The 12,622-nt window shown below is 35.3% G+C and overlaps 1 protein-coding gene across 1 annotated transcript in view; it reads left to right on the forward strand.

The window, feature by feature from the left end:
• LOC145668466 (poly(A) RNA polymerase, mitochondrial-like) overlaps positions 1–12,622 on the forward strand; it is a 53,308-nt gene that overhangs the window by 17,919 nt on the left and 22,767 nt on the right. Inside the window, exons 5-6 of the mRNA XM_081736380.1 lie at positions 1,150–1,275; positions 10,178–10,266. Of these exons, the coding sequence (XP_081592506.1) occupies positions 1,150–1,275; positions 10,178–10,266 (215 nt within the window). The remainder of the gene's footprint in view (positions 1–1,149; positions 1,276–10,177; positions 10,267–12,622) is intronic.

Genomic DNA, 12,622 nt, shown 5'->3' on the forward strand with positions numbered 1-12,622 from the left:
TGTTTCCTTGTTTGAAACAAGTTTGTGCGGGAGGGGGAGGGGGAGATTATATAGAGCACAAGGGCGCACAATATATAAATACGGGCCTGAGTGTTTAAAGTCATGATTATGTTCCAGCGTGTTCCGTGCGGTGGGAAATATGTGCTTGTGCAAGAGTATCTCTTATTTTATTTATTTATTTTGTCTTTAAAATCTCGATTTTAATATTGTCCAACAATTGACCTAATTTATCAACCGGCATTAAAAATGGTCTAATAAACCTTAAATGCTAAAAATGTTTTAAAAAAATCGACCAGATATTTTTTATAGCCTAGTGTAATAAAGCAGTAAATGTGTATAAACTATTTCGTGACCAGAAAAAAAACGGAAAAGAAAGAAAAAAATTCGAAAACAATGCGTAATTATGCAATAATTCTGAAAATTCTGTACACTCAGAATCGAACCCAGAACCATGCATGTTCATTAAGACACTTCCACCGTGTTATTCTGTAAAGAATAGTGAATACTGAAGTGTCAGCTGAAAATCGAACTTTCTTAGATCAATAAATCTTAGATTGATTTCTCACGGAATATTGCGAGAGACAGAAACAAACACGAATTGAAAAGAATATGTAACTGATAATTGATAAATAGGTTGTAATTTCATTACTTGTTCTCAACATGTATAAAAGTTGTGCTTGAGATACGAAGCAAGGCCGAAACTATCAAAAAAGGTTATTATGAAAAGGCACTTACATTGTGTTCCTTGTGGTAGTTGAAGTAAACCTCGAAGACTCTGTCTCATCTTGCCTTATACATTTATTTTTTTTTTCTATACCACGTAATCCGTGGGGACTGCTTTAGTACAAATATAGTTATTGACTTGGTAAGTACAATATCTCCTATTGCACTATTGGTATATGTAGACTGTTGTTCAAGTTGCTCCTTCTTGCGTCAGAGTTCTGGATTATCGCTGAAATTCCTGTACATTAGGTATTTTGCGATTTTGAATATTTTTTACATTTTTGAGATTGTAGTCTTAGTGTTAAATATTTAAATTGTCTTAATTTTACGTCAACCAAAGACACAAAGGTAATAATACTTGGTTTCACTCTTCCTGTGTTCTTAGAAGTTAGTGATCACTTATTGTACCCTATTTCTCTCACTTAGGTAAAGGGAGATTCTCGACTTATTTTCCATGCTAAACCATCCCTTGCTAACGGAAGAACACAAGTTCAAAGACAGATGGAAGTTATTAGCGACATACTACAGTTATTTTTACCAGGCTGCACGCAGGTAAAGATCATTAAACATAAATATGATAGTGCCACATACATTACAAAAATAACAGAGATTAATTGCAGTTATTCTTTCAGTAGAGTAATTTGGAACAAGGTAATGCTATTGTCCACTTTTGAAGACGGGAGATTTATATTTTTTGATTCATAAAAATCACTTTAAGTACTGAAGTGTTATGATTTAGGAAAGCAATATATATATATTACAGGACTATTCTTACTCTTATCTTTGTTTCATGTGCTGCAACCGTTATTCTTTTCTTTTCTCTTTTTTTCCTTTATTCGAGTGTGATACGGCTGCATATCGCAAGGAAATATAGTTTATTGACAGCATTTTAGTATTACGTGAATACAAAACTAGACCAAAATTTTTTAGTGTTTTAATAAAGCAATTTATTTTAAAAAGGCTTTTGAAAGTGTATTCACGTATATGACAAGGCTATAAACTACTTTAAGAAGTAAACATCTCAAGTGAAAGGAAAAAGAAACTGTTTGTGTAGTGGAAAATATACATGTTCACCAAAATGTTTGTGACAAGAGAAATAAGGACTTCCGTAACTATGTCACAGAAAACAATTTTTTGTGGTCAGGATAGTCCAGAAATAGAGAACAGAAAGATGTAAAGTGGTAAACAAATGTGTATATAATCTCCAGAAATTCTACCAGAGGAGGAGTTGATGATTGTCTTCGATCGACGAGACTTTGTTAGTCGCGTTCGAATATCGAGTCTGTAGTCGCGAGTCAATATTTTGTCTTGTGATATTATTCATCTATGGATACGAACATATAAGTTGACAATCATTTCTTTGTTGTTTCTATCTAGCATAAAATGACTACCAGTAGTAGCATTAGTCCAATTTAATTATCCTCAAGCACCTTAGGCCTTTGTGCCAGGACTCATGTTTACTCACATTTTGTTAGTAATTGTCAGAATTACATAAATCGGAAATTCATTTTGAATGAGAAAAGTTAAGTAGTAACTTGATTTTCAGTATCTCAAGCAGATTTATGTAATACAAATATTTTATTGATATTCATCTAATCACGATAGCTAATTGATTCAATAATTGTACAGGCATTCGTGTCAAGCTTTATTGTATACATTCTAATTGTAAGGACCAATCTAGCTAGCCTTGTTTCGTTAGTCAATTTATTCAAATAAACTGATAGACTAGGAATAAGGTGTGATTATTGAACTACTCTAGCAATACCAAAATCCCCGGTCTCTCATGTGACAAAGTAGTTTGCACACTTGGATATGAGTTTGTCTATCTATTACATGCATAAATAATTTAATTGATTAATCAATTGATTATGATAAAATATGCATGTGTAACATGTACGTTAGCGTACTAAAGCTTAAATATTTATGTTATTAGTTCATGCTAGTGGAAGTTTAACAGTGCTAAGTTAAGGTATTGGGTTAAGATATGATAGTTCTTTATTGGTATAAAGGTAACCAAGAAAGTTCTGACACTTTTTCATCCACCACCTTCGAACATCGATAGGTTACCTAAGACATACCTGGAAGATCAAAAATAGTCCCCACCAGCATCGACGACTTTCTGCCAACGTTCCGGAAGGACATGGATTCCATCGCGGTAGGACTTGGTGGGCCGCGAAGCAAAGAAGGTATTAAGTGCATTTCGCACCTCCACTAGGGATTTGAACTGGTGTTCTCCAAGGTGATCGTCAAAGGAATGGAACATGCGATAATCGGACGGTGCATTGACCGGGGAGTATGGCAGATGCAATAGTGTTCCCCATCCAAGGCATAGAATGGTGTCCCAGGTCATCCTAGCCACGTGGGGCTTATCGTTGTCCTGTAACAGGAGGACCCTATTACGATCCAGAGTTTTGAGTTTTTCTTGAACACTGCTCAACTGCTAACAGTACGCAATTGCATTGATGCTCTGACCAGCTGGTAGCAGTTTTCGATGCACGATGCCGCGAGCAGTTCACCAAACACACAGGAGGACATTTTTCTGGTGCAGTGCTGATTTCGGCTGTTTTGGAACCGGTTCATGGTATGCTAACCAATGATGACGGCGCCGTGGAGCTTCATACATGATCCACTTCTCATCACATGTCAACACCCTGTCCAGAAATGGCTTCTTCCTCAGACAAGACAGCAAAGAAACACAGGTGTCTGCTCGCGTTGCCTTCTGGTCCGGAGATAAAATCATATGGGACCCATGAACTCAAATTGTAGTGCTTCTAAAGTTGTTGGATGTGCTGTCGGATGGTTTCTCTACTCACACTGAATTGTATTCCGAGTTCCTCAGATGTCTGGCCACTGTTCGCCTCAATTGCTGCCTAAAGATCTTCATTTTGTACATGTGTTTGATCTTCCGGTACGTGGCGCGTCTTCCAGTGTTTCGTCACCGTCCTTAAACCTGTTAGACCACCGCAGCACTGTTCACGTCGTCACGACACTCACACCAAAGGTCTGGCATATCTTTCGCCTCCTGCAGCGGCGTTGAACCCCAGTTTGATCGCGTACAGCATACACGCCCTTATGACGCTCTGTGGAGTTCCAATGTTCACTCTGTCCTTACGCAAGTTCACGTTGTAACTGAATTGCCACAACCAGGTGGTGTATTGGATATACCCACACCAACAACTGACCGTCGCCTTATCTTTATTTGCGTTCAATTCACGGTGTGAGGGTCAATTGAACACAGAACTTTCAATTCAAAAGCGATAGAACTTTCTTGGTTACCTTTATAATAATTTTGCTATGTGAAATTCAATTTGCCTTTTCAGTAATTATTATTATTATTATTATTATTATTATTATTATTATTATTATTATTATTATTATTATTATTATTAATTGTTATCTACATTTAACTTTTTTTTGTTTTGTTTGCTCCATCTAATTATTTAAGGACTTAGTTATATAGGCAAGCGACAACGTAGGTAGCGGCATCTATCAATATGACTTTATTGTAAAGATTAGCGTGACGCGCAGACTGAAATGTGAGATTATTATTATCATAATCATTTTAAAAAGCAGCAGAGCATTTGGGGAGACAGTTACTTTCCTGTGATCATTTTTAGTCGTAAGCATTTAAGATATGACATTAAGAGAGCGTTGGTAGAAATAAGACAAGGTAAGTTCATCAGCGAACGCATTTGCGTCCTACTCGCGCAATGACGTCACCTTCGACACACGCTCGGGACAGGAGTCGCGCTGTCGTCTGTTTGCTGCCGTGAATTTAAGATGTCTATTTGCTATTTCTAATTTAGATGTTTATTATACCAGGGTGGCACATATGTCTCGCATGGGTTGAAACAGTGTATAATGTTTGTGTTTTTAAATGCAAGTAATTATTCTTGTCACAGGAAAGAAGTACATGTTTGGGAGATTAGAAAACATTATGTGTGAAAAATTATGTCCTTCAAATGTCCGCCATTTGCACAAATGTTGGCTCCTTTCAGTATATTGTCCATAGCTTTACGAAGAGTTGCTAGCTGTAACGCACGGATCTCTGCCCTTATGTTGTCTTTGAGTTGCTCGATGGTTGTTGGTTTGTTGACATATACACGTTCTTTGAGATATCCCCAAAGGAAAAAATTTGGAGCAGTTAAGTCAAGCGCACATTGAAGTGCCGACGGTATGCTCTCTGGGTGAGTATGATTGATCTTTGATTTTCAAAATACAGTTCAATCAGTTTCGTGTGTTGTTCAGGACTCAATCTTTCCATGATGAATCTCCCAGGATTCCTTTACAATCCTTAAAAAAAAAACTTCCATTAATAACTTACTAAACAAAATATGAGGCATTAAAACACATGCGTGACATATGTGCCACCCTGTATTACTCAAATTTTATTCCAGAATGGGAATGTATTTTATTTTTAAAAAATGCACATAAAAATAAAAGTAGGATAAATCAAGTATTTCAATATACTCTTATTACATCCAAAAGAATCAAACTTTCACTTCTCTATATGGACAGGTTACCCCACGACCTTAGAAGTATTGTCCGTTGTGTGTGTGTTTTTTTTTTTTTTTTCTTTCTTAAATGGTATCCCCAGTAGACCTAATCCACTTGCATTTGCCATTTTTTTAACTCACGTCCTAATTCTCTCACCAGCAGTTTCTTCATTTTCTTGTAAAATATTCTTTTGGAGGAAGAGCTTGTCAGTTGCTTGTTTAGTTCATTTATCCTTATGTATGTTCTAAGCCGGATAAAATATGTTAAAAAGTTGTACTGTTATACATAATTCGTCATGCAGTACGGAGTTTCAACGTAGAAGATTCTTCAATAACTTTGATATTTTAACCGTAGGTAAATAAAACAGCAGAATGCTTTCCCATTATATAGTACCCTCTTAGTTTGTACGTAAATCCTAGAGACTCCGGATGGTCGTTATTGGAACCCATGTCTCTGATATAAGAAAAAGGTTTTCTAAACTAGCTTGATTTAATTTTCTTGTCAAGAGCAATTTTTCTTGCGTACTTTTGTACCTTGATTCTTCATTAAAATGAAAGGAACAAATAACAACTGAAATATAAACGGAAAAGAATGGACTTTACTTCTTTCTTTTTCTTTGCTTGATCTAAACAAATAATTTTAGAAATAGTAAGATTATTAAAAAGGATGAAGCATGTAACATATTAAAGGAAGTTTCTTAAGATTGAAATTATTGCATAACAAAAGCCACAGCTATGAAAATATTTATTTATTTAACAATCACCAGATACAGCTCAGAGGCCATTTTATATTGGATATCCAACAACAACAACAACAACTATGAAAAGGATTTAGGAAAGTATTGGCCAGGGGCTGTTTTAGTGGGGACCCCTGAGGGGAACTCTGGACTGAGGGGAACCCTGGAAAACCCCAGTCAGGATGGACGGCAGCGGGAACCCACGACCTCCCGAATGCGAAGCCAACGCTCTACCACTTGAGCTCTTTCGGTCGGTAAATATTCGAATAAATTATCTTCTATTATCCCGATAAAGAAAATAAAGTTGACATAAATGATGAAAAAACACATGAATTTAAAATATAGATTTTCATTCCAAAATACTCTCTTATAAACCACTACTGAATATTAGAAAATAGGCACAAATGAATTATAGTTATGTGATTAACTTGGAGCTTCAAAAACCAATACCCAGAAACCGGCATGTAAAGTTTAGCTCATGCAGATTTTTTATTGAATAACTAGCCTTCGGTTAGCCGGAGACTTCGCCCCCATATCCCTGCATTTGCTTTTCCCACGGCCTTTCACTTCTCATATCCCTAAGATCTCTAATCTTAAGGGATTTTGAGATATGGCTAACTTATTATAAAAATTGCAACCAATATGGTACCTTTTTTCCTTCCTGTCTTTTCTCCTTTTAACGGTAATATAAAAAAACACTGAAATACATAATTAATTAATATGTTTCTACTCCTAAGCGATTTCGGGATATGGCCATTTTATTTTACCAATTTCAACTCCAACCCCCTTTTTCTTTTTTTTTTTTTTTCTAAGGAAACATTTTAAAAAACGCAGAAACATGTCTTTAATTATTTTAAATTTAATTATCTTAATTAAAAATCCAAACACCAATTTTCATGCCAATAACTTTAAGGAATTTCGAGATATGGTTTTCCAATTATAACAATTGTAACTTCACCCTGGTTTGTTCCCTTTAGGGCAAATATTAAAAAAAACGCTTTAAATGAGAAGTCCAAATACAGAATTTCAAGTCTTTAAATTTAAGAAGTTCCGAGATGTGGACATCTTATTATAATAATTGTAATTCCCACCCCTTCTTATTCTCACTTAGTTTTCTTCCCGTTTGGGCCAACTATCACAAAACGCTAAAAGATATGAAGATATGGATAATTATTTTAAATGAGAAGTCCCTATACCAAACTTCGTGTCTTTAACATTCAAACACTCTAAGATTTGGACATTTTAAGATAATAATTTCCACTCTTCTTTCCCCCCTTCTTTTTCTTTTCTTTTTTTTTTTTTTTTTTAATTTTTTAGTGGGACCTATGCCTTGTCCAAATTCCAAGTTTCTAACTTAATTCGCTTGGACGTTGATCAATCAGTTAGTCAGGACTTGATCTTTTATATAGAAAAATACATAATAAGCAAATTAATGCCAAAAGTATTATTACAAAAGCTGTATTTAAAGTGGTGGTAGGAAGGAACATATATGTTGTGTTACTTGTTTGGTAAAATTCATAAAACTATGGCTGGTATAAGTAGGGTATGGACCTACGGACTTTTCGAGCCCAATCGAAGATGACAAAATTACGACCTTATTGTTTTAAAATTGCTTAGATCCTCCTGCTTTCGAAATGAATGGAACTTAACATTCTCTTCACCAACTTTTCTATTTCGTGTGTTCATTTTACAGCTGTGCACAGCGCATGAGAGCAGTGTTAAAGCTTTAAAAGTCAATGTAACAAATAGAGATGAGTTCTATTTACTCAATATGTACAGTACAAAATATACAATAATATTTACACATAGAAAATGTCATACACAACAGCGCATAACAAATTAACTAAATGCTAAAAACAAAGTAAACGTAGAAAATCTTCAACAAAAATACAACCAGCAACCTGTCAACTGAAAGGGCGCGACAGTAGTATCTAGTTCGGAGGGTCAGTGGTTTGGTGTCGAAGGTGATGTCACGCGAAAGGGCAGGCTGCGTGTGGGTTTACCTTCTCTTATTTCTACCATGAAGAGAGCATATAAAAATCTAATCTGCCTTCGAAAAAGAAAAGGATTGAAATTTTAATATACTAGAATGTCCGAATGATTTGAGTCTGAAAATAAATCTTACCTGTTACTAATCTCGTCTACTAAACTAGTCTTACGTGCTCTTGAGCACATAGTTTAAAACTCAAAATCCCACGTCGTTCTCAAGCACAGACGTGATGCTAGTCAAAATCTATTTTTTGATTACATTATTATATCACTTCAAAACCAGAAATGTCACTTCAATAGAAAAATCGGCACAAATATTCCGCAGTACACGTGTGTAAATTTTCTTCACCTTTTCTAAGTTTTTGTGCAAATTGTTGCCTAAAATCTGTAGCTTCACTAAGAAGTTAGGCAAAGTTTCTGAAGGTGGAATTTTTGGGTTTCAAGTCTTACATGGTTCTTAAAAAGTAAAAAATAAAAAGTAGAAATAAACAAAAAATAAATGAAAGCTGTTCACAGTGCCTGTATTGTTTCAGAGGTAATCTAATCAGACCAGAGATAAATTTTAGTAGCAAATTAATCAAATTTCCGTTTTGAACGTTAAATATCATTAAAAATTCAATATTACGCATCCATGCTTTATAAAATAATAATTACAGAATCTCGAAAATAATGTTTAATCATCATAACTAAATATCCAATGAAATCAAAATAATATCCGCTCTTCATTTGTCGCAAAGTAACATGAACTGAGGAAAAGAACTATATTATCTGCATATTTAAAGTAATTAAATATCTCGTAATAAAGTTATTGTTCATTTCGTTAATGAATATCTCCAGTTCATTCATTTCATCAGTTATAAATTTAGTATTAAGAGTTGGCACATGGCGGCATATTGTGCATTATTTATTAAACTTATGTCATAAAGATCAGTGAAATCATCGCTTATTGCGTTACATATCATGTGAAAGGAGAACTATAATATGAAATCTTTGCTAATAATATTTATACAGAGAGATAACAAATGATGTATTAGGCACTGGATAATAAGTATCATTGAGTGCATGTTCATGAAAAGAATTATTATTTTTTCGTTAGTTTAATCAACTTCTTTAACAACAAACAATAATCGAAATATATCAAAGACATAGCGCAGAAGTCAAGATAACCGGAAACTACGCGTCAAATCAGCAATAGAATTAGGTCAATTTACTATAACAAGCTTTCATTGTAATTTATAATTATTACAATACCTATTATATTATAATTATTACAAGTGATAATTATTACAATAATCAAACCATGTATCAACTTAATAAGTGATTTTACTTGTTAGATGTAAATTTTTTTGAAAAAAAAAAAGGAAAGAGAAAATTCTCCGTTTATTATAATAACGAATGGAGGAAACAGCCGATTTTTAACACACCAGTCCTTCTGCAAATTATCGGTTGTTTCCTCCAATCGTTATTATAAGTAAAATACAACCGTTAGACGTGTTCTGAAAAGCGGACACTGGATTATTCAAGCACAATAGGAAGTTGTATTGCGGTCTAAGTGAAAGAACACCGTATGGCTGTTTAGTGAACGGATTGGGTAGCGTAGTGGTTAATGAATCGGTACAGTATGCCGAAGGTCCCGGGTTTGAGTCTCGGTGCAGTCAATCATTTTTTCATTCTTTGTGTATCATTCTCTGTTTATTAGTTGTTCGCGGAAGGTTTTCAGCACTCACGAATATTTTCTTTGGTCGAGTCTGGTCAGAACAGTTTTCTTATTGAGGTGACTTTTCAATTATACTTCATTTATTGAAATAAATTAAATAATGTTAAATACTATGTAATAGATCTTTTTGTTTTTGGAAAATAAGAACGTGCAGAGGAAAGCGTCTTTAAAAAAATCTTCAAATTGTGTTCAGTTACTTATCTTGAAATCCCTTAAAAGAGAAAACTGTTCTTTCCTTTCTCACTGGACTAAATACGTGAATGTTGTAAAGTTTTCGGTAAATTGAAACTAATAAACAGAAACTACTTATATATATATATATATATATATATATATATATATATATATATATAAAGATACCTAACATTTCGGTACTGAAAATTGTAGTGTTCAGGAAAAAGATACAAATTTAATCGAAATCAGGAAATTTGTGTCAACGTTGGGGTAGAATCAGTATGAATTTCAAGATTTGTGATAAACAGTTGTTGACAATTTCTTTTTTGCTCTGCTTTCAGGTAAAAAGGATATTACAAGCTAGAGTACCAATAATCAAATACAGACAAGAATTAACTGGCATTGATTGTGATCTTTCGATGACGAACATGTAAGTTAAATGATAGTTTAATTCTTCTTTAATTTAAATGATAGTCTTCAAAACCAGATGACTTTATTTTAACTTCTTGTAATTTTTTTTTTTTTTTTTTTTTTTTTAAGTACCTTTTATTTTATGGAATAATATGTCAGGTGTACTAAGACCCTTCCCATGCTCAACGAGAACTAATTTTATGGCTAAAAATAAAACAAAAATAGTGGGTGACATTATATTCTTCAGGGTTTCTTTAGGTGCCAGTTCATGGTGAAGATATGATTATATGACAACCTGGGCATGAAATGTCAACACATGGTGATAATATCACACTACAGCTACTGTATTTTGTAGAATAGGTAAATATTCTTTTCTGTATGCCGGATAAATTGATAATCGATAACGTATAGTGATGTTTAGTGCGTAATCTGCAAATTTATATACACTATCACTCAAAAATTTTCGAACACCCCGGATTTTTGTATAAGCATCTACTGTGATCCTATTATTTTGGCACGGGAACTTTTTCGCCCTGCATCAGAGGTACTCCTACCCGTAGCATAAAATTTGACGACAGTTGAGTTGAGTTGAGTTGATTTTAAGTTTTACGTCCTGTTCAGCAGCGAGGGCTATATGAGACATGGACCTACTGATTAACGTGGAATCCGAACCACATGAGCTCCCGCCGGGATTGATGACAGTTGAGTCGAGGTCTGAGAGATACTGCAGGTGATATGTCAAGTTATAGTTCTTAAAATTGAAACCAAAAAAGGCAATTTGATATAGATATTGCATAGTATAAATGAAAGTGTGGGAGGTGAGGCAAGATATTAGTTTTGTTTGGAAAGTGTAGACATAGAGGGTCAATGCAATGACAGAAAATTGAAAGTAGCTTTCCAAATTTTGTAGTTGTGTATAGCTTGTTGATATGCTAACGTTTAAAACGCCAAAAATACAATACTTTGAAAAGTGTTTACGATGGTTTCGTATGCTCCATTGTTGCTCATGGAAATAGTAACGACGAGCATTACATGTACGCTTCTACTGAGCAACGTTTGAGCAGAGAAGGTTGTGTATTGGGCGTCGTAAACCTTTTTCAAAGATTGGTGTTTTCAGCTTTTTTAAAGCCAGCATACTTATAAGGTATAGAGAACTGAAAAATTTGGAAAACCACTTTATCTTCTACATTTTGTCACTGTTGACCCTCTATATCTACACTTCCCAAACAAAACTAATATCTTGTGTCACCTTCCACACTTCTGTTTATACTATGGAATATCTATATCAAATTGTCTTTTTTGGTTTCAGTTTTAAGAATTAAAATTTGACGTATCATCTGCAGTACCTCTCAGACCTCAATTCAGCTGTCGTCAAATTCTATGCTTTAGGCAGGTGTACATCTAATGCAAGGTGGTAAAGTTCTCGTGTCAAAATTATAGGATCACAGTAAATACTTACAAAACCCCGGCCTGTTCGAAACTTTTGAGCGGTACACCGAGTATATATCATAAATACTGCCAAGTTTGAATTGAATAACACAGAGAGTATTAACACCTAGGCAATTTGTTTTGGTCATGTTTTACATTGATATGTTATACACCTGACGCACGAATCATTTTTCGAAATGTCGCCCCTTGGCCTTGATGCAGGCACTAAGTTTGTCCGGCCACTGGTCAATGGCATTACGCATCACGTCCATGGGAAAATTGTTCACTGCTTGGGTCAAGGATTGTTTCAGACTGTCGACAGATGGATGCCGTTTATGGCAGACCTTTCCCTGAAGGACTGCCCACGGTACTCCAACGGGTTAAGGTCCGGGCTGCTACAAGGCCAATCAGCGGTAGAAATGAAGTCGGGGACGTTCCGTGCCAGCCACTCCTCGGTTGTTTTCGCTTTGTGGCCTGGAGCGGAATCCTGCTGGAAGGTCCACCTTTCTCCAGGGAACATGGTAGCAGACAGTGGTTTCACTATAGGTGTTAGTTAGCACTGTGTCCTGGTACACCTTGGCAGATGTTTTAACACCTTTTTCACAAAAATGCAGCTGGGTTGTGCCTGAGTAGCTCACTCCCCACCAAACCATCACTGAGGCAGTATGATGTGCCCTCTGAACCCTTGGAGCTGCCTCAGGAGCTGCAGTAGATGACGTGGCATACACAAGGTCATTTTTGGCGTTGTAGGGCTGCTCAGTTGTGAACACCTTTTCGTCAATGAACAGAATCTTTCTGTGCACATTGTTGGCGTAACGCCGCAACAGTCTCTCTGATTTAAAGATCCTCTGCGACATTAATGTTTGGGTCAGAAAGTGACCAGTCCGCCTCTTATACGCCCGTAGATGTAGGTCACTCCTGAGCACACGAGACTTGTAATTTCTGCT

Source organism: Thermobia domestica, chromosome 13 (assembly GCF_964235325.1).
Source record: "Thermobia domestica chromosome 13, izTheDome1.hap1.1, whole genome shotgun sequence".
Lineage (NCBI taxonomy): Eukaryota > Metazoa > Arthropoda > Insecta > Zygentoma > Lepismatidae > Thermobia > Thermobia domestica.